We start from the raw sequence: 27,880 nt of genomic DNA on the forward strand, positions 1-27,880 counted from the left end.
TTTGAGTACCTATGCATTTGTTACGTGAATTTCTTTGATCTGATTGTGTCGGTAAAGAAATAAACTAATCTGAAAAAGTAATTTAAAATGTGTTTGGATTATTTCCTTATTTTTAGGGGATGCCCTCCGCTTTAAATGATGAGTGAGGGAAGAAGAGAAAATTCCATGAAATATCAGACCGTGTGAGTTAATGTGTCAAATCATCTCTTTTAGATGTTATTTCACTCAGACGTGGCCTACGGGCCTCACAGAGGGAACGGCGGTTCGTCTGCATGTTCTTCCTGTGCGTTTGTGTTTTTGTCCTGTGACGGGCTGGTGCTGGTGGCTGAACCCTTCCCTGGGTGGACGTCGCCTTTATTCACTCTACTGGAGCCGGAGGGATACAGTCTGTGGCACCTTCAGTCTCCTCCTGTTTGTATTGGGCGAAGCTCCGCCGGAAACCCGATAACAAGCCTCACTCATCAAAAACCACGGGTCCTCTTCCTCCACTTCATGCACATGCCGTAGACGTCCGTGACGGTTATAGCCAGAGACACTTCCCCGCTCTCGGCCGTCTTGGCTTGAAGCCTGTGATGGGATTGCCGTGCGGCTCGCTTGCCTTCAGATACGCGGGGATCCAACGGTGATGTCATCCTCTTGCTGGATGCAGGCGTGTTCCGTTTCATCTGAGCTGTGGAAACTTGACAGGTGGGTTAAAGGTTCCTGAAGTAGCTGCTTTTGAGTGTATGAAACATATGCGGGTTGACTGTTTTAGTGTGCAGCTGAACGGCTTGAAATAAAAAACCCCAAAAAGAAACAGATACAGATGTGCTTCTTTTTTCTCTCTCTCACCACCTATAGGGGACTTTTTATGTGTGGCTTTCATTACAGCACCTGTAAATACCTGATGTGGCCACTTGGGGAAGTGTCACAACATGGGCCTTGATGAGTATTGGTTACAGATGTGCAGGATGACGGGAAGACACGCACACACACACACACACACACACACACAATAAACCCAGATATTTCCCATATATGGCTGCCACCATACAGTTCTCAGGAGCTGCTGGGGGTCAAAGGTCATGCTCAGGGAGCCACAGTAACTGTTTTAAGTTGTGACATAGGTTTTTTTTTTTTTTATCCATCTTGATCTTAATCTAAACAGATTTCATGACATGCAAATAGCACTTAAGACTGTCAAAAGTCAAATGTACATTTATATAAAAAAAAAAAGTGTTGAAATATTCTATGACCAAAAGTTGCATCGACTTTTCAGCTTTACACCACTTTGTGAGAGATTTATTTGGCATATTTCTGCACAGATTTTAAAATCTCGATGGATAAAAATATACATCAGCTTGTTCACGCAAACATGATTCAGCCATTTTTAGGTGAAATATACCTTCACTAAATATAACTGCATTATATAAGTTCCCATATAAATGCTCAAAGTTCATTTCAGGTGAGTAACAAGGTAAATAACAGTTTAAAGGATATAAATGTCATGAAGACGTTCACATTTTTTTAATTTTAACATCATAAATAGATAGAAGCTGAACCAAGGATTTCATTGTTTGTGCCAGAGGAGTGAAAAGTGTTCGTGGACACGTCCGATTTACTCCATATCGATGCATACATTAATAGAATTGTCCAAAAATGAGGATAATGAATAGATCTGACCTGCATAAATACATAACTTCCAGGAGTTTGTGTTTCATTTTCAAGATCTTTTCAAGACAGATGTATTCAAAAACATCTCCTCATAATCTAGTTGGAGCACATCTGGATCATTTCTTTTAGAGTCTGTAAACAATTTAGTCTGCAATCTATGTATTGGTTTGCTGGGAAAGATTTGTGCCACAGCGACTCCATGGCAGGCACACCCACCCTGGGTGAGACCCCGGGGTGAAGACTCCCTCTGAAACCACCCCCCCCCCACTGCTGGGAGGAGCCGTCCTGCTGAGCCCACTGGCGACAGGAAAAAGGGGGTTCACAGACTGAGTATAATCTAACCAGTAATCTTAGTTTTTACCTCAAAGAGTGTAAAAACCACGCTGCTTCAAACATGGGAATCCCTTGAACCAACATCTGTGCAGAATATGAGCAGATCATGCAGATGCTCATCAAACATGTGGCCCGCCTGCTAAAACTGGCCCAGCCACTTTCTGAGATACATATTCTTTATGTTGTAACGTCATAATATACTGATGGAGAAAAAAAATGCCTCAAGCTGTTAAGAAAAAGTATGATCCTACAGGATAGGTTGTCAGATTAAGGGTAGAAAATGTAGCAATTTGTAGTATTAGAAATATTTTTGACTTTTAAAAGAAATGGGAACTATTCAGATCAACGAAGACATCGCCCTTTAAAACAGAGGTCTTAAACCGATTTTATTATTAATGCAGCCTAGTTTGATCTTGAGTGGGAAACAATATTTAAATGTACAGCATAATATTTTTAATACAAATTGTTGGATGATTGAGTAAAATTTTATTTTAGTGCAAATTCAAGAAACAGTTTATATTGAAAACAATGTCTTTTTAAATAACCTGTACCCTCAGCATTTTCCCATCTTTATTAGTTTCATGATGAAAATAAATGTAATAGGTGCCACATTTTGCCCAATTTTATCTCGAGTGAACCGGACCAGTTAGATAGTATCATAGTAACCATTAAATTCAAAGTCTTTCTTTGTTGTTTTTTTTTTTTTTTTTAAATAGATACTTTGTGCCTCAAACAATTACTATAGGAAATGACCACAACCTCAACATAACGGGAATTGCACCGTGATCCGCACTGAAACTTCTGAAGGGGAGAAGTTTAGAGTTAGAGTTCAAGATTTTCAGCTTTAACAATAATTAATTCCAGAGTTTAAGTTTAGTATAAATTCCTTTACAAGCTGTATTATTATTTTTTTTTTTTACTTTAATGAAAAAAAGCTGAATCTAGACCAGATTTTCCAGATTGTAGGGCAAACAGCTTGAAAAACAATTTGACAAAGTGTATTTTTAAAGAAAAGTGCAATCTCAAAATGAATCAATTTTGAATTAAGCTTCCCGTTGTAAAATATTGAAATGTCAGAAAGAATGTCTATACAAGTTTACATCCACAGTCTGGCCATGGTATAATAATACATTTGTTGAGTTTGCATGCCAGGCCACTAGGTGGCACACTGAATTTAGCCGCATCAGACATTTCCATGAAAAACAGTTGTGCGCAATCAAAACGCTGCTTTCCAACAACTCCACAGGGAACCAACAAGAAATGGTGCTCGCCAAAACAACCCGAGGTCAACAATGGAAAGACGACTAAAGGAGCAGCAGGTATGAAAAAGATAGATTTATTTGATGACAAATTAAAACAGAAAAAGTCAAGGACTTGAGGGAGAGCAGCAACATTACTGAGACTCCACATGAAGAGAGAGGGAGAGATGATTGGCTTGACCTCCCTCCCTCAAAGACAAAAAAAAAAAAAGGGAGGGTGAGAGAAACACAAAATAAAAAGACTTTCCACACAAACAAAGAGGACAAAGAGACAAGTAGATGAAATTCATTACAAAAAATGATTATGATCATCTCCATTTAATAACAATAGCAACATTGTAACGGTAGAAACTGTCAGAAGGAGCACAGATGAAAAGAAACAAAAGGCTGGGGGGGGGGGGGGGGGACGACATGTAGCCAGACGTCCTTCTCACAAACATATAGACACTCTCACACTGAACCAGGAGCTTTTCTCTCCTTACATACAAAATAAAACAGAAGTAAATAATTAAAAACAAAAAGAGACTGGAGAAATGAACTCAAAAAGAAAACGTCTCAACTGAAATGCAGTGTTTTTTTTCTTCTTTGCTCTGAAAAACAGAAAGGGAGGGGGGGAGGGGGGGGCACACGACTCTTCTCCTCGGTCAGTTTAACCCCACACCCGAAGAACGTGGAGCGGGGGTCGGGGTGAGGGTGTCTGCGTTTAATCTGCGACAGTAAAACTTAAAAACAGGAGAGTCCGGGTGTGGGTGTGGCTCGAGGGCGTCCCATGAATCCATACAGTATGACAGCAGAGTCTAATCTATTGACGACGACAGTCCAGATTAAAGAGCAACTGGTGCACAACCTGGAGCCCGGTGGCTCGGCGCTGACGTCCAGGGACCCTCGATGCACGCTGAAGGTTCCTGGAGACGACGTGTGTGTGTGTGTGTGTGTGTGTGTGTGTGTGTGTGTGTGTGTGTGTGTGTGTGTGTGTGTGTGTGTGTGTGTGTGTGTGTGTGTGTGTGTGTGTGTGTGTGTGTGTGTGTGTGTGTGTGTGTGTGTGTGTGTGTGTGTGTGTGTGTGTGTGTGTGTGTGTGTGTGTGTGTGTGTGTGTGTGTGTGTGTGTGTGTGTGTGTGTGTGTGTGTGTGCGCGTGCGCGTGCGCGTGCGCGTGCGCGTGTGCGTGTGGAGAGGGGTGCTTGCTACAGCCAACCGCGTCTACAGGCGGTGGTTCCATTCCCGGCCTCTGACAACACTGCCAGTCACGGGTGAGGATTTTTTTTTTTTTTTTTATATATATATATATTTTTTTTTTTTCCATTTTTAAACATCTTAATGACTTTGGGTTCACGGTGGTTGCCCTGCGACCGACGGTGACGCGGGTGGAAGGTACGGAGGTGCGGTGTGTGTGTGTGTGTGTGTGTGTGCTGAGCCTCCCTCCGGACGGCCTGAAGCCTCGGCGAGCTCCAAGCCGGAGGAGAGCTGCAGCGTACGAGATAGCCGAGTGGGAGGGGGGGAGGGGGGGGGGAGAAGAGAGGAAAGACATTAAAACAAGAGCGGCGGGAGGAAGAGAGGCGTGGCCAGGAAACGAGTCTTGACAGCTTCGCAGTTTGTTTTTTGCCTGTGACCAACAGAGGATGAGACTGCATGTGTGTGCATGAGTCTCCCATATGCTTATGTGTGTGTAGATGTCCAGAGCCATCGCTGCGGTTCGGTCTGTGCATTTATCCGTTCCTGCACTCATCCATTCACTCATTCATCCGTCCGTCCGTCTCACCCCCGGGACCTCCACGGCTGCCTGAGCAGACAGTCCAGTTCCACATCTCAAAGGGAGAGGCAGAGAAGGTGTGGAGGGAGGGTGGGGGGGGGAGGGGGGGGCGCCGTGAGGTCACGCTTGGTTTGACCCCCTGAAAAATGCCCCTAAACAAGCTAACTTTTTAAAACGCTCTTCTCTGGGAAAAGTTCTTAGCACATGGAGATGGTGACGTTGATGCCCAGGTTGCCGTTCTCGGCGAACAGCTGTGCGATGGACGTGTCGAACACCAGGCAGTCGCTGTTCATGATGGCCGTGGCGATGCCCTCGTGGATGGAGCGCGGCGTGGCCTCCCAGGTCAGCCGGCGCCGGTGCCCGTTGAGCTCCAGCCGGTAGGCGAAGTTCTCGGCCTGCTTGCGGGTGCCGATGAGCTGCACGATGGCGAAGAACTGCTGGTGCCCGTCGTACTTCTCCTGCTTCTCCAGCACCAGCATGAAGTGGAAGCCGAAGCACGACTGCATCATTACCCAGTCCACCGCGCCCGGCAGGTTGATGTCTGTGGCCAGGAACACGATGTCCTCGCCCTGGACGGAGACACACACGGGACAAGCGCTTAATGTTGGCTCCTGGTCGCCGTCAGTGTCTTTTTACACGACTGCGTTTCTGGAGGAGCGTCTTGCATTGATAATATAAATATTTCCTCACGAGCTCATGTTGGGGATTACGATTGGATTCTCTCAAAATATCAATTCACTTCTCGCTAAAAATTTAATGAAGTGCAATAAATTCTGTTTCCATACACTGTGACTTTTACATACGAAAAGCACATTGAAATATTCGACTAAAATTGTATTAGCCTTTTCATTTTTTTCATAGGCAGAGAAAAATAATCTATAAATGGGAGTAACAAAAGTCAAGGGTTGAAGACATTAACGTCCACTCAAGTGTTTGTATAGACTGCAAATCATGCCATCAACTCAATAAATAACATTGCATCTTCCCTTTACTGTGCTGCGAGATTCATTTATTTTTTCAGAGCCCTGGTTGTGTCACCACAATGAATGTTTGATGGCACGTCTGTCTTTATCAGGGGAACGGACTGATTAAAACATTGGACACTCTGAGGAAGGCAATCGAAAATCAGTCAAGTAAAAACATCAATCACTAGTTTGTTGGTAAAACAATATCATCAAGTTAGGATGACAAAATGAACATAACTCAGCTAAAATATTAAAAAAGTTATAACAGACCAGAAGGGAACATTTGATGTCAAAGCACAAAGACATCAACTTCATATATAGATGTTTATCGCGTGTCATCACAACACCCAACAGTATCGCATTTTTCTAATTCTCACAGCTTTCGGCCATAGCTTCTTGTTCGCCCAGATTATTCTCGCTCATCTCATCCTTTACATCTCTACTGAGCTCTCGTCGTGCCGCTTTGTGAAATTCAACCACTCGCGTCTCCAGATAGTAGACGGGCATTCAGGGAAGTAAGACTCCTATATGTTGACATGCAGAGTATGGAAACACCATTTAGTCACAGTCTGGTCTTTTTTCAGACACTTATTGCTGCGGTAATAGATTTGCAATACATTGTGCAGAAAACTGAAACTAATTGCTTCCGTGTGAGGGATAGGTTAAATTAATTTAGGAGCCTCATTTTAGAGCCTGAAATGTATTTGTTAGAAGATAAAAGTTAGAGAAAATGTGCGAGAAACTAAATGTCATATCAAAATAAAATGCCGAAGATGGGAAACTGAAAAAAACTGAAACGCTTTTTCCGACAATGTAATTTTCTACATACTTAATTGATGACATTTTTTTTTTTTTTTTTGCCCAAAGAATGCTCTCTGATTATTTCCTGAACGTGTTTGAGCTTCACCATCAGAAGACAAACAACAAGTGTTTCTCTTAACTTCCAAATTAAATTAGCATTGTATTCCAGACAACATAGATTGATGTTCAGATGTGAACACGGAGGTCCGAGGAGGTAAAAACATCTGACATAAAATCAATAAAATCAAAACCACTTTTGCTGAACTATTTCAGAAAACAAAACTCAGTGATGTATAAACTGTGATACACTTCATGGTACAGCAGAGGGCGCTCTTAAAATCAGGATCCCTGATAAAGATGCTTCATAATTCAGCTGAATTCATGTGCACAGTCATTCCACACACACACACACACACACACACACACACACACACACACACACACACACACACACACACACACACACACACACACACACACACACACACACACACACACACACACACACACACACACACACACACACACACACACACACACACACACACACACACACACACACACACACACACACACACACACACACTGTCTGAGTGAATGAAGCATGCCTGACCTGCAGTGTGGTGATGGACTTGTGCTGGTGCATCAGGTGAGGCATGACGGCGTCCAGGGAGCCCTGCCACTTGCAGGAGGCGCCTGGGCAGGGGCAGGAGTACGGCCGGAACTCGCACAGCTCTTCGTGCTCCGTCTTGTCGGTGTGTGGGAGGGTGACTTCGCAGCCCGACGAGGCGTACTTGCAGGGGAAGAGGACCGAGTTGGCCACCTTCTCCATGGCCAGGTTCCTGATGGAGCCCAGGGGACCTCGGCAGGTGGGGCAGCAGGTGAGCTTGGGCCGGCAGTTGGAACATACCTGGGAACAGGTCGTGTGGATTATCGCGCCTCGCCAAAATGCCAACCGTCACGCCAATGTCTGCCTTCATCGACAGCAGTCTTACCGATGCATATTTGTGAGATCTACGCGAGCTCAGCGCAGGACAAAGTCATTCATCAGGAAAATACAGAGGACGTCATGGAACCAGACAGTTCGACCTTTAACATGAACTATTTCCTCAGTCACACTCCAGATTATTAGCAGCCGAACGTCAAGCTACTGTGGGGATAGCTCAAGATTGATATGTCAATAATGTTTATTAATCCCAGAGGAAGGTTCCTCGTTTCCTTCTTTTTGAATAGGTATACTTCTTATTTACACCAACTCCTTCAAACGTGTAGGATTTTTGCAGGCAGACAAAAATATCTGGACCTTGCCAATACTGGGATTGAACAACTGGTTCCTTTTTCATATTTTTGTTGATGTTCCGTCTAAAATAAAGATCAATGTCAGCATTTTTATACTTACTGTCGTGCTCATAAAATCTGCAGCTAATAACAAGGAAAAGGTACAAAAACTTAAGTTGCAATTCGAATCCTGCACATAAAAAGGGTACTTTGCCAATACTTGAATGATGAATAAATACCAATGACTTTACAGCTTCCAAGTGGCTTTAAAGAGCCCTGATCTTCTTCTATTCACATGAATAGGGGAGACACTGGAGCTGAGGAGATATTTACCCCGATTAGACCGGTGCCATCACAGTTAAGCGTCAATTATAATGATCATGGCTAGGAGGACCAGTCTTCTGGTAGCAATTGGAAATTCTTTCCCGATCTGGACTTGACATACCAGGTGGCCAGACTGGCACTGCAGGATGGGGGGCAAGACATAGTCGAAGCAGACCGGACACTCGAACAGACTGGCCAGGTCACTGTTTGAGGCTGTGGTGCCAGACAGGGTGGGCACGCGCTGAGAGGGGGGGCACTTGGAGGTTCCTGTGGGCAGCGCGGTGGCAGTCTGGCGACTCATTTCTGGTTTTGAGGAAGAGAGAGAGAGAGGAAGCGCTATATTACAATCAAAATATAATGTAGAAATATATTACATAAGCTTTAGACCCGACCAGCAGGACTTTATCATTTCATATACCTGATGAGCACATGCGAAACAGAGAAGGGCCACATCAGTTAAATAACCTCAACCCACAGCGCACAGTCCAAACCAGTCATCCTACCACACTTTTGATCAGCATGTAGCAGCACCTTCTTCAACCAGAGAAAACCAGGAAGCTTGAATCATTTACATATATTAGCTCGCCATCACCGACAGAAATAAATAAACGGAAGCTACCACGCTGCTACTCTGCTTTAGAAAGACACGCAGTAATAAACAAACATCATGACTGTGTTCTTTCAGTAAATGTCTGAGTGGGCAGAAGCCATCGTGTGCAGATCCTCTGTTCTCCCTGCAACAAGCATGAGCAGGGCTCCTTCACTGATAAAGAACAGGCAGACAGTACAGTGAACTGAGATGGGTGTGTGTGTGTGTACTGTTTCCCATAGTGCTGTGTGGTTGCCTTGGTAACAAGTTTGTGGTGAAGCATGGGATGGCCTGTGGAACAGAGGCAGAAAGGGGAGAGTGGCTCTGCAGATGAAGGAGGAGGCAGAACGAGAGATGAGGTTATGGAGTGATGCAGCAGAGTTTAGATTTGAGCAGGATGTTTGCAATGGGCGAATACGAGTAGTCGGCAGGCTCGGTGGTACAATTATTCCGTTTGGCAATCCGGCTGTGTAGTGGCAACATGGTTTAAGGCAGCGAACCGTCTCGCTGTCATTTGGACGGTCAATTTTCAGAACCGACGGCCAAAAAAAATAGCAGACGTGTTGCTCAAAGCGGTCTAAAATATGTGTATAATGGCTGTCACGACTTGCCACCATCACAATTTGCTTAAATTAATGTTTTTTCGCCAAAATATAGTGAATTGTCGGTTTGAGTACACAACTGGCAACTGACATCCGGTTTGTGTTATGCCCAGTAATGAGCAACGTGATTGGTCAATCGAGACCAGGTGGTCTAATTTTTCCATTTCCAAAATGTTTACACATTTGAATAACTGCAAATCATTCATCCTTTTCATTGAATAAAACATTATTTCTTGTGAACATTTTGATTGTGAAATAAGCATTAATAATCATGCTTGCTCAACTACAGGGGGTATAAACAAGTACATGAAGTGAAGTTTGGAGTGAGGTGAGGCAGGGACAGGAACAAGGGGAAACTATCAGCAAGGAAAATAAGCCATTACCTTAAAAGAAAAGACAACTTTTCTAACAAAGCAAAGAAAGTGCATTTGATGCATCAGCAAAAATCTTTATTCCTCTCTCCTATCCTCTCTTTGTAAAAGACATGTACCATGCATTGACAGAAATTGTTAACATTAAACTACAAATTAGCTGCTAGAGCTAAATAAAGTCTTATGTATTGACACTGGCAGGAAATAAATTAATATTTACCATTGTAAAGGGTGTGATGTTTAGATGTGATCTCCAAATGCAATGCACTGAACTATTGTCAGCCCATCTGTAGAATAATTGCAGTAGTTGAATTTTGCTCTGCTTTACAGGAACAGCAAGCATGGTATGCAAAATAATGCCTTTTTTTTAGCTGCTATATATTATCTGGTTCCTATTGATTTTTTTCCTGTAAATTTTGGGATGTGGAAAACCTTCCTAATTTGGAATTCCCTGCTTTCTGCCTCTACTGGCAATTCCGTTGTCCTCTCAGAGAATTGTGCTCATTTTGCCACGACGTGCATGATGTCCATATGTGTTGATCACTTTATTTGGCGAAAAAACAGGATCAATCGCTCAAATCCAGTTTCTGGCCAGCCTGCTCAGATCCTCAAATGGACCCAGCTAGTTTTCAAATTTAAACAGGTGTAAAATTAAACACGCTCGGCTGTTAAAACAGAGGCCACAACAGGAACTCTACTGATTTCCACCCTTTGAGTTTTTAATTATTTGCAGATTCGATATAATGATTGTGATTAGAGCATATTCAGTGTGAAAGGAAGTTGAAATATAACTTATTTTTGAACAAAACAAGTAAATTTAATACTCCTACAAAGAAAGCCTTTTCGGGCTTTTACTGGTGAAACCCTGTGCCGGTAAATGTAAAATGTGCTGCTTTTATATACAACATCACAACTTGCGTAAGCGTGGCTCTGGCTGGAGGCTCAGTTGCTGGAGGCGTTGCCAGCAGGCAGGCAGGCCTGCTCGGGTAAAGCTCCTCTACATGCTCACATACATGCTCGTGCCAACTGCAGGGGGGAAAGGTGGATCTCATCAAAGGGCGTATTAGATAGCTGTCCACTCGCCGGCCTGTGTGTAAACACATCTGCTGTGAGAGAGAGATACTGCCCGAGTGGCTATTAATAGGACTTCTTAGCTGGCTAGCTTGCTAGCAGCAGCACCGAGAGCAATGGGACAAATTTAGCTCAGGACATTGAGCTCGGCCAAGGCCAGGGTCACAGTCAGCTCGCATGCAAGACGGAAATATTCAACTCTGAGAAGTTTCAATGGGCCAATATGACCTAGACTGATCACCACAGAAAATGAAGGAAGCTCAATCTTATTCATTCCAATTCTTGATATCTAATGAAATTCTAAAATGCATCATTTGTTTTAGCCATGTTATGATACATCCATCCTGCTTTATTTCAACCTACAGTATCAAAATCTGACTGTGTAGCTATTCAGTGTAAAACTGCTTGTTCCCTACACTTAAACCTGGGGTCTGCAACCCAGCACTGGAGCCCCTCTGGACTGGCTCTCTGTAGGTTTCATCAAAAAAAGAAAGTATATAAATAGATCCCTTTATTGTACTTTCATTTGCTCAGTGTGTTTGTTACAAGGGGGCAGTTACATGATGAACAAGCTGTAAGTGAAGCTATTCACCCACTAAAAAATTAAATAGTAATGCAGTGTCAATGGTTTTCAAATGCTTAAATTCATCAAAATAAATTATTTAAAAAGGTCATAACTGTTATCTTCAATTTCAAGGTTAAAAAAAAATTAAAATCTATAGATCCAGACAAATTCTAACTGTTGGGGGAAAAATTGGCTCTTTTGGTTTTAGAGTTACAGACTTAGAAGATTGATGGTACTATTATTGTTGGTCTGGGTTCTATGGGCAGGGCAGAAACAGCTACCAGCTGGCAGCTGAGACGCAGATTGTGTGCTTTGGGTGGTGCTGATCATTCTCTCTAGAGGACACGGAGATGTCATCCCACAACATGCATGACTGCTAAAGGTCTAAAGAGGCGATCAGGCTAAAGTTAAGAACTAATATTACCGTATTTTCCGCCCTATAAGGCGCACCGAAATACCTCAAATTTTCTCAAAAGCTGCCAGTGCGCCTTATAGCCCCGTGCGCCTTATATATGGACGATTGTTCTACTCAAGACTGCTATTTGACAGCTGAACAACCAGAAGCTTTTATTTTGACAACTCTAACTTTGCAACCGGATCTTCAGAGCGGACGACACTCCGCACAACACCTTAATCACTCATGGTTGCACACCAACATTCTAACAAACCAAAATAAACTAGATGAAATAATTACTCCCTAAACTGGGGAACAAAAACACAGCATAAACACAATCAACACAACACCAAGCCCAACAACGAGCCACAATAACCTCCAACAACACAAAACATGAATTTGTCGCTGCAAGGCATGATGGGACATCATGCCTTGCAGCGACAAATTCAACCTGAGCTCCTCAGTGCAGCCGATAGAAACTCCCATAATTCATTGCAGCTGTTTGTGGTGTTTTAAATGCAATTATTGGGGATTATATTTGGTTTGTGGTGTCGGTAATAATTGTGTTGTGTTGTGTTTTTGTTGCTTAGTTCATGTAGTTTAGTTTATTATTATTATTATTATTACCGGTAGTTGTAAGTTGTCAACCAGTAGTGAAGAAGGTTTTGTGTGTAGTGTCCTCCTGGCATAGGCTGCAGGTAGACTATTAAAATAAAGCGTGTGCACCTCTCTGGGTGTTAGAATCAGTGGAAAATGTAACCTAATGGCTTTGAGCTATAGATGTTGCTGACCACTGGTCTATTCCATGCGCCTTATAGGGCGGTGCGCCTTATATATGAATGAAGTTGTAAATTATGTCAATCATTGTAGGTGCGCCTTATAACCCGGTGCGCCTTATAGGGCAGAAAATACGGTACAATGAATGCTTATGTGGACAAACCTACTTCTCTGAAATGGCGCAATACTGGACCTGAACTGTTCTTGGAAATCCAATTTCTGTGGCGACTAAAAAAGAATTTCAACTAAGGCTTGTTCACTGGGTTAAAGAAACAAAACCTTAAATTTCAGAATTGAGCGCTGTTGTCATTATTAGCTTGTCAGACTGCGCAGGATCATAGTGTCTCAGGGTAAATGATGTCAATTTGGATCAATTATGTTTATCACTTGCTGCAGCCATTGTTTTTCCAGTTGCAAATTGAGATCTCGCCAGATCGAGTGGACAAATAGGATTTTGTTCACGAGATTCTGTGACTGCTAAGATGTCAACAAACCAGGGGGATGTTCCTCAAAATGTAAATGCTGGAAATGCAAGTGTAATAATGTATTTCCTTTGGAAAGGGAATTTGGAGACGTACATCAAGAAAAACGACTGTTGTGAATTTAAAATTTTTCCCGTGTGGAGTCTGGTAGAGTAACTTTAATTATAATAATACTAATACTAGCTGATTTAGTGAAAGGAGAAGTGAGTCATGCAGATCTCACAGGAGAAAATACTAATTGGACTTGAACCAAGAGACTAGAAAAGCATTTTTTTTTCATAAAATAAAAATATTTGTCAAAAATATTTGCCTCACTTGCAATAGCTAGAATGCAGTGTGCATGCTGCATGTAAGGCTATAAACAAGTTGCAACATGTCCAGCTAAACAAGAGCCAAGAGGGATAAACATAGCATCAGTTGGTTGACCGGTACATGGGGGGGGGGGGGGGGGGGGGGGGGGGTCAAGGAGACGATACTGTCAAGATAACAGAAAAGCAGCAAAGACTGGCAGCAACCTTTTGTTATGAGCAGGAGGGTTAGAAAATGCCATTTATGTTCATGTTTCTGGAGTTTACAAATCTTGTGGGCTTTACCTTCAACAATGTGGATAAAGAACACCACGAGCAGCTCATTAGGGGGATGATTCTTCCCAAGAGACTCATTATAACCAAGTCATTATAAATACATTCAACATCAAAACGTAAAACAAAGCAAAGCCAGGAGGAAGTGAAAACAAGAGTTAAGGAGGGCTGAGGAGACAGAAAGAGTGAGTCAGCTAACCAGATAGGGGGAGGGAGATGAGCACATACAGCTTTGTGTGAAGGGGGTGGAGAGAAGGACGCAGATGAGCAGCGCTTGAGAGCGCAGTTGTTGGTGTTCAGGTGATGCAACAGAAGAGGAAAAATACACATTCTTCTGGGGGGATTTCTGTTTCGTGTACATGCACCGATGAACAAAACAGCCCATAACAAAAAGAGAGAAAAAAAAAGTTCTCTGAGAGGTATCATCTTGCACGTCTCTAAAAAGGTGTTCAGTAATGTTTCAAGTGAAGAATACCAGAGAAAAACAAGATAAGGACACGCACTGTGGCATAGATCCTGTCTCACAGGTCAGAGATCTGCAATCATCCTAACAAAGTCTGGGGACAGAAAACAATTCTTACCTTTCCCTAACCATTTATATATTTGACAGCTTTCAACATGGGTAAACCTGCATTGTTGACAGCATCTCTGTCCACTTGAAACTCCATTTTCCTCCAAGGCTTTTATTCTGATTTAATGTTTGGCTCACCAAGATGACACATACTTTATAATTTAAATAACATATTTGTCACCATGAAACAAAAGATAAGAGTAGTTCTAAAAAACTGTTCAGCTAAATGTTGTTTTTGTAAAAGTTTTAGAAAGGAGCCAAATGCCTGAAAAACTGTGTGGTTGGAGATCTTCGACATTGGTTAGTAGCTGCTGCTGGAGAGTAAAAGTGAAATGAACAAAAAAAAAAACAACTCACCTTCGTCCATAAGATTTCCAAATAAGGCTTTCGTCTTCTCTTGAAATGTGGGGACCTCTGAAAGGAAAGTTAAAATAAGCATGGCATTAGAAAAACAACAACAACAAAAACATTTACTGGCTGCTGTGAGGCCCGGTAACGATCGGTTGCCTCTGAAGTCATTTAGTAAAATGCTTGAATCAGCTCCCATCAGATAAAGTTCCTTATGAAAGTTCAGTTTTTAGTAGTAGTGGTTTAAAGTCTGCCAAGTTGCTATAAGGGAGCAGGAAGGGCACAACCCACCTTGTTCACCTTTGTGGGCTTAAATGATGTTCATTCAAGGCATTAAAACCTCTTACTATGATGGAACTGCTGTGCACATTAGTATGAGATCCCTGCAATCATTGATTGCTACTGTACTTTGTTGGCTCCACAGCTTCTCCCAACATCACTCTTCATTCATATTTTATCCATGTTAAAATCTACTGTCAGTCCTGTATTATTCTGATCCAAGGAATTATCACATAACTTGATATACCATCTGTTCATTCCACTCTGATCTCAATCTCTCTCAAATTATTATACATCTATAACATGATGGGAGACCGTGGCCTTAATTTCCTGTGTTTTGCACACTTTCAATATTGTGTTGTTTATTTCTTCTCTTTTACCAGCAGGAGAAACAATATTTAGTGACATCAACTTAGACAAAATAGAGGCGCGGAGAACCACAAACAATAACACTCCAACAATGCAGTGTCACACCAAAAAACTTGTACCGACATTACATCAGGGGCAAACATTCAAATCCAGTACAAGTTAAAGCAGTTATTAAAATTACTCAAATGCAAAATCTAGAAATCACTGTGCCAAAGACAGAAAAGGAGTTCAGTGTCTTGTCTCCACATGCAGAATTGTTGTACAACACACAGTAAACAAGCTCAGTGGACCAAAGTTTATTTTCTAAACAGCGTCTACCTGCATGACGTGAGTGGATTTGTAACTGGAGAAACTGAAAAGACAGCACTGCATTCTGTTGATGATGCACAATGGCTTTCCATTACTTAAGATTCGAGATGTGGAACAACAACAACAGAGTTTATAATCTAACTGGAGGAGACTCTCATTACCAATGCTATAAAAGAATTTGAGCTCGTCTATTGTGCCATGTATTCAAGCTTCTGATTTTATGTATTCCTTTGTCATGCTGAGACTGGACCTGCCAAAACGTTGTGAATGGACACATGAGGCAGTGACTGTCAGACATGTTTAATTGTGGTCCTTGTGCTGGCCTGGCATACCAACGCTAACATAATTTCAAAAAATACATGCTGTGATTTTTGCTGTCAATAAGGGAGTGCAAGTGAACGCAACTGTTGGTGGGCTAATGGAACAAAACGGAGAGCACAATACAGGAAATTGGAAAATCGATTGCAATGCATCTACATTTCTGCCTGGCGAAGATTGCATTTTCATCACTTCTCAAACAGTAGAAAGAAAGGCGTCTAATTCATGTTTCTGGACAAAATATAAGAATCTCAAGAGTCTTGTCTTCTTGTTGCTACAACCCAGAAAAAATGACAATATTTCAAGAAGTGAAGAAAGTAACATGTCATCATGACCTGAATCAAGCAAGGTTGCCATTTAAGACAAGAACCTGGGACACCATGATCAGGGTGACAGTCAATGTTGATGCTGAAGATCCAATCTTTCTGAGCAAAAACCTAATCCACGACGCTAAACAAAAAACGATGTGCGTCTGTAGAAAAACTACATTCACTTTAAGTCACCCGAGTTAATCTGTAGCATGTGCCAGCCTGACTTAAGACAAAATATAAACACATCCATTCACAAACAATGAAAAGTCTTGCACACACAGATGACTTCAGCCAGACCAACAGAAACAAAATACCTCCAGACAATGACAAAAAAAAGCTTTGGGACTCTTAAATGTACACGGAAACCAGGAAAAAGCTAAGGAGGATACACAACAGAAAATAAGCACACCAAAGGAAAGAAACAAGTAGAAAAGAAAACAACTGGGGGAAGAGATAAAGATACAGGAAAAAAAAAAAAAAGGATATGGAAGAAGGCACGAGACAGACTGGAGATGGATGGGGAACACAAGTGGAGGGGGAGGCAGAAAACGAACTGGGCTGGGACACAAAAATGCTATTCTTTGTTCTCAACTCATAGCCCACTCTTTTCCCAGTCATACACATTGCACAGTGTTCATGCACACCATACAGAGTAACTCGCAATGCATGCATGCAACGCTTGCTTAAAGCATCTTCTGTACTCACCCACACACACAAACTATTCAGCACAGACTCTGTCACAACATAAAGGAGCTTTGGTTGCAAAAAAAAAAAAAATACATCTGTATAGATTTTTCAACCTGACACAAACCCGACAGCTGCAGCTAGACTGAGCCCAGAAATGTAGGATATTTTACAAACTTGGGAGCAACAAGGGCACTTGTCAGAAATGCACAGAACAGGTGATAAAGGGTGTAAATGGCACCAGAATTGAGTGAACTTTCACTTTAAAATGAATTCACCTTTAGTCCTGTGCACATTCCTTGTGGCAACACATGAGAAGAGTCTGAACAAGGAGTTCCAGGGTGGAGTTTGCAGTGCTACGCAAGCCGGCTTCGATTTCACTTGGACCACAGACATAGAGGTAGAGCATTTATGCAGTCCCGCTGTGCCATATTTCTCCAGCCTTTTCCATGGAAACCACACACTGCCGCTGCTGCCCGAAACATACCACAAAACAGAGGATCGGATTTCTTCCTCCCGCTCCCCCCATTTAGGAAGCCGAGCTCACGAGGGTCCAGGGCAAGGCTGTAGTGCAAAAATGTGGGCTGTGTCCAGGCAAGGCCAAACAGATCCCCAATGGCTGGGAAAATTACTGTCCACAAGAGAAGACCAGAGGACCTGGTCAAAAAACTAAAAGACAAAAAATCATACGATTCAGCTGCTGGACGCTCAGCAGTAAGCAGGCAAAACAGCTGTTGTCACCACACAAGTGAAGCAGGTATCCATCAAACTGGCCTTTCAGGTCAAACTGAAATGCAATCTGAATTAAAAAAAAAAAAAAAAAAAAAAAAAAGGAAGACCAACCAGGTCACAGGGTGTTAAATGCAGCAGTGCTGGGACACAAACACGAACAGATTAGTTGTCTGTTACACTGAACGCATTCAAATGTAGTCTGCAAGCAGTCTCTTGGTTGGTGTGTGGTCAGGATGCCACTCCCTCACTCCGCCTCACCAGCCACGAGGAACAGAATGAAACACAAGGCAGTTTTTTCCTCAAACTGGACAACTAAGCCATTTGGAACAAGCACTTTTGGTCCTCGTGCCAAAATTTGAGGAACTGTGTGGCACTGTACCACAGCATTTTTAATAGGTAAACTGCCCAACCCTAAATTAAAGATATTAAACACCAAAAATAAAATCCAGGAAAAAAATTAATTCACAATTCCCCATGGCCAAAATACAAAAAAATACAACGAAAGGCCGAATCGATGTGATGTATGGAGGTTATGGCAAGAATAATCCAGTACTGATTGAAAAACAAGCCCCACTCTCTTGGTTTCCCATGAGGAGAAAGCTAGTGAGTGAATGAAGACGGGAAAGTCCCACATAAAGTCTCTCTCTCTCTCTGGACTCTTTCTTGCACTGCGCTTTAATCCAAGCGATGCTCTCGCCGTCCCCTGGAGTGTGGTAGGTGTCACTGCTGCTGGGTGTATTTGTGCAAAAGACTGAGCTAAGCCGAGCCGGCATCCGATGTCAGTCCAAACAGAGCATGCTCACACACACCCTTCCCTATTCTCCCCTGACAACTCCCTACCCAAATACATAACCCTTTCTTCTCCGCGCGCATGTCGGCTTTTCTTTTGCACACAAGCTTCAAGTTGACTAACAATTTTTCTGTACCCTCAGTACACTACAAGCTGTACGTCAGCATTTCCGTCTTTTCGCCGCAAGTCTTTCTTGTATGAGGTTTCTGCTTCGAGTCTGGCTATTTTGTCCCCTTTCTTCTGGATGGACACAACACACCGCCACACTCTTACACTCTTTTTCTCCCCCTTGCGTTTCTCTGCTCCCTCCCTTTGCCTGCCTCTGGGGCTGTGCAAGTCTCAGATTTCAGCCTTGTCTGGCTGCAGGCTGTACCACCAGCTGCCCTTGTTGACACCATACCTCACTTTCTCACTGCGTTTTCTTTACAATCTGTCCTTCTACTGACTTTCCACTCAAAAAGGTTTACGTGACAAACCTTGGCACGACACTGTCACACATCTAGCAACAAAAAAAAAGGGAAAAAAAAAAGAAAGCACAAATATATATAAATGATCAGCTCAAAAATGATTGCAACCATTCTGAACGTTAACTCTTATTACTTTATAAAGTCATCTCAAAGATGCTCAATGGTCACCATCTTTCACAAGCTCACTCTCCTGCACGCAGACTCGCATCCTTAAAACACACAACAGTGCCAACAAGGAAAAAGAAGCCTATGCAAGACCCAAAATATAACTCTGAGCCAGAATCCGTCTGTCAGCAAGCGAGAACGTGATAGCGAGCTAAGTGCACTCCGAGAGAGAAACGTTGATGCTGTTCACATGCTATGTTAAAAGACATCTCAGGTGATTCAATCCCATATGGACTGATCTAAACAGATGCAACCGCCCCTCTAAAGTCACAGGCGACATACTGAAATTTTGAGATTCAATTTAGAAATGACCTTGATAGCTGAAGAAATGTTTTTGGGCAAGTCTAAAAAAGGAAATGTGTGGCGAGTACCACCAGCAGCAACAGCAGCCATGTGTATGTAAATATATACATGCTGGATTTGTTTGTTGAGCTCATTGCTCTTGTGGAGTGATTAGCACCCCAGTCTATTTTACTTGTTTACTCATTTAACTAATCTCACAACTCAAGTTGCCAGGAGTCCACGTAGTCATTTACAGCAGTAATTCCTAACATTTTACCTCAAGAAACTCCTCCAGATTGCCTCTAGGTCTTAGTCTCCGATTTGCCTAAAACACTTAAGTAAATGCAAATTCTAGCGCGCGCACACAGGGTTACTCTCACTAAGAGCAGGAATCTTAAAAAATAAAGGATTCAGTATTTTCTTTGACCTGCTCTACAAAACATTGCACCCTCCTGGACACCCAGGTTACGAACAAATGATTGTTAAAAAGGGGGGCTTACATCATAGAGATCAAGACTTACAGATATAGCGAGTTGGTCCCACCACTAAAATGAATGAATTTTGTAAGTGTTCTTTCGAAAAGACTATCAAAACTGTAATTTACTTCTCTTTATAGACTAACCACAACTTCTATTATTTCCATGCTACTGTGCAACTGTATCTGTTGCTGGGATTGTCACTAAAAATATCAGTTCATGTGAAACAGGCATTTACGTATCACATTATTTTCTTACATGAGCGGCTCCTGGACTCTGCAGTCACTGCCACCAAGACAAGAGGCACATGCAACAGTGCCTCTGCTGTACTCCTTTCACCATCGCTACGCCACATCTGCTCACATTATCGCCAGACAATATAAACATGATGCAGTCAGAAATTCAGTAGCAGAAAGAAAGAAGAAGGGGAAAAAAAAAAAAACATGGGCACAAAGAGAACCCGCTGAGACACATATGCACACTGTGAGCTATAAAACAGCAGTCGTGACACTAGCCAATGCCCAGAGTGTGTTATTAAAAGGGGCAGGGCAGCAGATACAACAATGAGCCATCTGGACCAAGCAGCAGTTCATCACCAGCGACCTAAACGCTTCATCACCTACAGCCAGGGGTTCACAAAGGAGGAGATGAAAGAGGGAGGGGAGGTGGACAGCCAATTTACATCTTAAGCATGTGTTTGCAGTGCAGATGTCTCGATTTCATTTATAAAAACACCCCGAGCTGAGAATAAGTAAAGGAGAAGACCAGTGAACCCAATGCTGCAGAAAGGCAAGGAGACCACGGTAGAGCTTGAATTAAGTATGACTCTACTTCCACACAAGTCGATGTGTGCCGTTTCTTTCTTTAATCGTTTTACTAAAATGTAGGTAAGTAAAAAGGAATAAAAACAAGGCATTGGTCATCCCATGCTTCCACTTAAAATAAATATCACAGGACCCGTCATAGATTTACCATTTTACAATGCCTTGGTTGTTCCAACGATCACAACACTTTCTCTGTTCTCTTATGAGTCAGCGCATTCAACGAACTTCCTGAAGTTAACTGAAAAATAGAAATCCCAAAGTTAGTTCATGTCAAAAGCCTCCTTTGCCTAAAAAAAAAAAAGGAAAAGGGGCCAACATTCATTCTTGGACAGTCGAAATGGACATGAAGCCCAATTAAGTTTCTGACCCCCAAATTGCTGCTCTCTTCACATCACCGTCTACAAGCTGAAGCTTGAAAAACGGCATACAAGATTAAGTGTCATTTTACAACTCTCCCTACACCATAACCATGAAACAAACCTGGCATCAACATGTCACTGGTGATGTCTCTTCACTCATCCAGTCCTTCAACAAGTTGGTTATAACCAAAACGGAGAAACTCGCAACCAGTGTGACAGGATAATGGAAGCTTTGAATGCAAGTGAGTAGCCAATTCACTTTTAATGAGGTTCTACAATCAGGCCAAGACCAAGATAAGGTAATAGGGGAAACCACACTGAATAGTCTGCATCCTTTTGGAGCAAGTGGAAGCCACATTTCTAAAGATTTGCCTAGCTTGTTGAGCAGGACATGTTGTAAAAATGATCCATTTGAACAACATGCAAAAAAATTACATGCACTTTTTATTTAAGGTGGTAATTTCTTCTACAGTCACTTCTTTTTCCACAGCGGAGGGGGGAGCAGCTGAGGAACAATGCAGCAAAGCGGCTTGTTACCATGGAGAAGCCACACAGACCAGGGATATCAGGGCAGAGGCAAAACCTTCTCCACATATATGCAGAAACACAAAACTAAACAAACTATGGCTTCGCACAGAAACAAATGTTCACAATGTGAGCACACACATGCATATACAGAGAGTGACAGAGCAAGCAGGGACTCCCTTTGGCATTAGTAACAGATCTAGAATTACCTCACTGCCACACAGCAAGTGAGTCACACACACTCTTGACAAATTAAGAATTGCTAGAAAGCAGTGAACTCTATACATAAACAAAAAGATGTTGGGTGACACGACGAGATCTGCCCAATGTGGGGGGAAAAAATCTACAAGATCTTGCTTTATCAGAGACATCATGTCCAGTATAGACAATATCCCATCCATACCCTCTTCCACAAGCACATGAGGAAACAAATGGCAAAATAACAAAGTAGCTCAGATCTCAACATCAAATCTGAATACAATTAGTTGATAAAGCTGTGGTTCAAGAAAAACTCAAGTGTGTAACATCCTTTACGCTCAAGTATGGTGAATCCTCAAAAAGATGGGTTAAACGTGTACATCCACATTTTCATATGTACGGATAAAACCATATCTGCCATTACTACAACAACAACCAGTTGCCAGATAAATGCTGGAAGAATGGGTAAAAGCCACCCCACTCAGCCAATCACACAGAAGCATCTTGAGGCATTAAGGCAAGTCGATGAGGTCAAGATGCCCTAGTGGAGTGAACATTAAAAGAACCAGAAACAACTTTGAACATGACTTTTATGCTGAACGACTGGAAAAGACAACATATCCATTGAGCCGAAGTATAGAACGGTACACATCCAAATGGCCCTGAATAAAATCTCTTAAATTGAATTCAGACAAGTTCACTAGTCTAAAAAAAGGATGATGCTCAGAAATAGTAAAAAAAAAAAAAAAGCTAAATAATTTACTGTTTGGTATTTTAAACACCCCCAAAAGACATTGTGTGTATTTAGAACCCTGGATCCATTAATAAAACCATCAAAAAACACAAGATTTAAAATACTGAAGTACGAGGTACTGTGCAGTACTCTGAATCTTATCATTTTGCATTCAAACACGTGTTCCATTAACTCCCCAAGTCCAGACCTTCAACAGCTGTAAGTGGGAGCATAACTGGAGAAGTCACTGTCACGATGAGTTGCATTATCTCTAGGAGAAGATCTTATCTGGGTAAATGATATCAAATTGGCTGGCTAACAGCTGACGTACCATGTAGGTTGATATCCAAATGCTCGAGTTCACCGGTGTTGCTCATTGGGCCAGTGGCGTGATCGTACAGTTTTTGAACTCCTTCAAGGTTTTATGCATTTACATGGCCCCCACACTGGCCAGATGTCAACCTAAAAGCAAATCTTTGTGACGTGGTACATAGCGATACCCTTGCAAAATGTACAGTGAACAAAGTGCAACAACTGTGGGATGAAAATCTCCACAACCTAACTAAAAGGTATGCCATGTACCATGTTAAGATCTGCGTATGTGTGATGCCTGCACAAGCAAACAGCCCTTTTTCTTGTGGCCATTGAGTCTATAAATAATCGATGCAAATCAAGAGCTGAATTCCTGGAGGTGATAAGGCACCTTAAACCATCAACACAACAACCTTTATAGTCATAAGGTTACGTCATCCTTGCTGCAGACTCATCATCCCAAATACATCGGGCTGTAAAGGCTGCACCGGAATGATCTCTGGAGGATACAAGACCAAAGTGGTCTGGACAACAGTCTCTAACCTTTTACAGTTCACAGAAAGGCCACATACCAACAAAAGCAGCTGGAGCAGCAATTTACCTCCCTGGAGCCATACAACCAAAGAACCACAAGGAACGTGAGAACTAATTAGAATTCGACACGTCCCTGTCTGAACGCTACTGAAACTAAAAACTTGACTGAAAGTATGACAACAGAATAATACAATTATATTTTTTATGAGACCTCAAACATACGTTAAAGAGGTTAATTACCTCCAAGTGCAAGTGCAAGCACAATATTTTCACAAAGAAATGCGGATTTTCCAATAAATTGTACACACTTCAATAGTGGCTACGTTCCTATTGACAGCAGTTGCATGTACATTATGTTTTTACAACCTGAAAGAATACATCATAAAAAATATTTATTGCGTGTCTGCGTCCACTAATCGTATAGCTGCCAATCAGATTCCACCCCACTTCCAACTCTGAACAGTCTGTCTGACCCCGCTTTCTATGCCAATTAAACACAATCGCACCAAGGTGGGGTAACGATGCCAGGTCAGTGTGAAATCTACATTCTATGCATGCACACGAGTAGATGTTTCTATGAATGCAAAGTTACATGGTTCAGATAACAAACCATTTTATTTACGTTTTGCTACACTTGCAACTGACGCCCAAACCAACCATTACTGGTCTGTAGGAGGTACAACCTGAAATAAATAAATAAATAAATAAAACATTACTTTCTTGCATTTTAATGAGTTTGAGGATTTCATGAGGATGAGTCTTTTCGGCCTGTGACACAAATCCTTGTCATCTTGGCATCTGTCAACATCTATCCGCATTCAAAAAACCACCCCGGTGGCTACATTACCCAACAACTAAGCCTCTCTAAAAGCTACAAAAACCCCCCCGGGTCAAAACGAGTTCACTTGTGCTGCAACATGAGAGACCCCACGCAGAGTCAGCAAAAGGGAAGACATTTTTTTTTTAAATATATATTATGCTTTTTTTTTTTTTTTGGCTTGGGTGGTCTGCAGTCATATGTACATTTTTGCCCTCAAAACTACAGTTCCGTGAGCTTACTGGTTGATTTGGATGTTGTGACTGGACTCTTTTTTTTTTTGTGCACCTACTAAAGCTGAACCACATTTACCATTTAAGATTCGTCTAAAAATTACAAATGACAACATGTGTATTAGTCAGTTTGGTTTATGTCTAAATTCATGGAGAAAAGTGGCTATGAGGTCACCGCCATGACAGTTTGTACTTAGTTGAAAATTGGCAGAAAATTCAAACTCTTAAAAACAGACCAAAAAAATCTGATGCGTCAACCAAGAAGGCACAAAATATTATGAACATGCACACACTAAAACAAATCTCAAGACTTGAATACATTGACATCATATACTCAAGTGCATTTTATCACAATAACTGACAACCTGACTGGATGCGCACCTGATACCGTGCAACCCCCAGGTTATCACATCTTTGAACATTACACAGACTATTGGACCACACTGTAAAATGTTTTGTTCTGAACCCACACACATGACTTTCTCTATTTTTAGTTACCTAATAAAGACATAATTTACACATTGGAACTAAATCAGCTGCGGTGCTACAGACAAGCTCAATTGCATGCTGGGATTAGTACAAGCTGTGTTACAACTTCAAAACTGTATTAACAAATTAGACCACCCACAACACCACAGAAACTGCATAAAACAAAGCCTCCACTACCAGACGTGCTTCACATGTGGAAATGACATCAGCTCCGCTACATGTGTGTAAAGTTGAAACCTTTTTGGTAAACATTATGCCAACTGCGGTTCCACTAGAACCTACATTTGTTTATGAGGAAAGTCAATCAATTTTATTAAATGGACCAAGATTTTAACAATATGTAATGTCTATTGTGTAGCCAGAAAAGGCAAAGCAGCAATGGAAGTGTGACTCTCCTCATCCCACTCATAGATGTTCTGCAGAAAGTAACTGCAGTATTCTTTTGGAGATTCCATATACTTGCAAGAAAAGATAGCTTTTTAAAAACTTGACAAACTGTTGCTTGGATTATATGCACATGAAAAAGACAATAAAGCAACGATTAAAGCTCTGGAACTTTCCTTTTCACTTAAATGCCCAAAAAGGAGATTCTGAGCATCACACACTAAACGGACAAAAATGTGATCAAATGTAGCTGAAAGTGCCAATCATCCAAAGGTCAGGAGACCTTGTTGCTGAGCACAGTGATATCTGTTGTGCAATCCCACAGTAGAATGTCAAACACTCAGCTTCAGGCACTGATATACCAAAATCTTTATCAATCACTTCAGCTCAGGCTCAGTTGTGCCTTGTTGTAATTTACTTTAGCAGTACTGCAACAACAGAGTGGGGAAACCATCATAACTGATGAAAAAATGCTGTTTAAAAAATTGTTACATGCTTTTCATTGGTGGATTTTTACTTGTTGCCACCGAAGGCATTTTCGTTGGATTGACATGATTGTGGCTTTGACGGGTTTAAAATACCAAACGTGTTCTTTACATACAAGAAAAAGACTTCTCCCCATCCAAGTATGATTGATGTTCAAAGCATTTTAAACCAGTTTAACAATATCTGAATTAGATGTTTAAATAATTCTAGTCACAACAAAAGAAATGCCAAAACAGTACGGTAGTGCTTGCATTGAAACAGAGGCCAATAAATTCCACAAGTAATTACAACTCAAAAGAACAGAATTAAGTTTACTGATCGACAACAAAAGATATGTATCCACCTGTGCCAAGCTGATACCGAATATCATCAAATTGATGATCCGAAATAACCAAATCTTCAGTAATGAATCTGTACTTTAACCTGGGCATCTCTGGACAAAACGTACCACATTGGTTTTACATGCAGCAAATTAAACTACAAGCATGCTTGTATTTGCAGGAATCACATTAGAATCCCTGTTATTTATTATCTACATGCTACTATGAGTATGATGGGAGGACGGAATCTACGTGTATTGTACATAATCTAATGCAGTTTTATTATATACTTGACCATGTGTTTTAGTTCACATTTTAGTTCAGGTGCCACATGCAGCCCAACTCAATTTTTAGTGGGCCGCACCAGTGAAATAGTACCATAAAGACCCTTAAATTTAAAAGTTTTTTGTTTTTGAAAAAAGCAGTAAATTGTCAGGGGGAAAAAAAAACTGTTGCACAACACAGGTTTTCACAAACTCACCCTGAACTATTTACAATTTACTTGGTGGTTTGACAGGCCGGATCAGAACCTCGAGTCTACCAATTTTGGCCCATGGGCCTTATGTTTGACAACCCTGCTTTAAATCTTCAGTGCAATCACATACCTTCATCAGGATACAACGTTTAATATAACGTGGGCATAAACACCTTAAGCTGTTGCATCATGTTTCTGCTCTGAGCACCTTAAACCTTTGACAGGGTACGAGCTGATTAGTTTAGCGACCTCGTGTGATCCCTACATTTGAAAACTTCTCTAGCATGATGATGATCATTTTAGTTTTGTTGATAGCTTGGGAGTCATCTACAGGTGTCCACGTTAACAAATGCATCCGCCACGCAGACCCGGTGTGAGCGTGTACTGATAAAAGAAGATCAGAGTCCGATAATGGTCGATGCCTACTCAGATATGACATTCAATCGCCCCATGTAAGACAGGTCATGCACAGGCAGCCGGGCTCCTGCAGTCACGGAGGATCCGACTGCAGCCACGGTCGTTCCTTTGAGTAAACATTACTCATCGCGTCCCACACAGCAGCCACTAAACCAGTCGCGCCGCAACACAAAAACAACGCCTCGATGGGTTTCTACTGACCCGAACCAACCTGCTTGGAAAGCGAAATGGCCTTGTCCGGCCAGGCAGACAACGACGTCCCCTGGAAAGCACTAAAGCGACCCAGGCACACAAGGCCTCGTCTTACCGTAAAGCACAGTGGCGAGCTAAATCGGCGACTTGATAGCTTAGCAAGTGTGTGTGGTGTGTGAGTGTGTGTGTGTGTGTGTGTGTGTGTGTGTTCCGTGCGTGCTTGAGTGTGAACCAGCCAAGAAGCCGCTACCCTCGCGTATTTCATACACCTCTCTGTAAACCTTAACGACAATGTCAAACACACATACACAGACCAGTGGACTGCACACCGCAGAGAACCCGCAGTAGAACACGCCGAAACGCGTCGAGGCGCAGCTTTAAGGTAGCACTGTGCTAACGAGCAGCTCACGTTAGCATCGCGCTAATGGAAGGAAGCTAACGTCTGTTGTTTTCGCGAGAAAAATCTGATGTTTCACTTTGCTCGCTTACCTCGGACGAAATATCCTTCAGCGCACGACCGATAAATCCGTCAATACGCGACAGGGGCGATGGATAGAGGACACGTCTTCAGTGTGTTTCATCCGTTTACTCGTTGTACACATTGGCACCGCAACCAGAGGAGAGACGAGACGCCAGCCGTTAAGTACCAGCCGCTCGGGAGCGCGCGCAGTTGTTGAAGTTTGTCGC

The 27,880-nt window shown here is 42.1% G+C and overlaps 1 protein-coding gene across 4 annotated transcripts; it reads right to left on the reverse strand.

The window, feature by feature from the left end:
• Positions 1-4,234: 4,234 nt before the first annotated feature.
• siah1 (siah E3 ubiquitin protein ligase 1) lies at positions 4,235-27,825 on the reverse strand. 4 transcript variants are annotated; one of them, XM_080504411.1, is made up of 5 exons: positions 27,683-27,825; positions 14,723-14,779; positions 8,484-8,665; positions 7,374-7,670; positions 4,235-5,563 (listed from the first exon to the last, which is right to left on the reverse strand). In XM_080504411.1, the coding sequence occupies exons 2-5, from the start codon at positions 14,730-14,732 to the stop codon at positions 5,192-5,194; spliced, it is 861 nt and encodes a 286-aa protein (XP_080360537.1). In that variant the 5' UTR covers positions 14,733-14,779; positions 27,683-27,825; the 3' UTR covers positions 4,235-5,191. The 4 variants fall into 4 exon arrangements, with proteins under 4 accessions (XP_080360537.1, XP_080360539.1, XP_080360536.1 ...); XM_080504413.1 differs by lacking the exon at positions 27,683-27,825 and adding an exon at positions 18,642-18,769; XM_080504410.1 differs by lacking the exon at positions 27,683-27,825 and adding an exon at positions 17,262-18,408.
• Between the last annotated feature and the right edge of the window lie 55 nt (positions 27,826-27,880).

Source organism: Blennius ocellaris (genome assembly GCF_963422515.1).
Source record: "Blennius ocellaris genome assembly, chromosome: 11".
Classification (NCBI taxonomy): Eukaryota; Metazoa; Chordata; class Actinopteri; order Blenniiformes; family Blenniidae; genus Blennius; species Blennius ocellaris.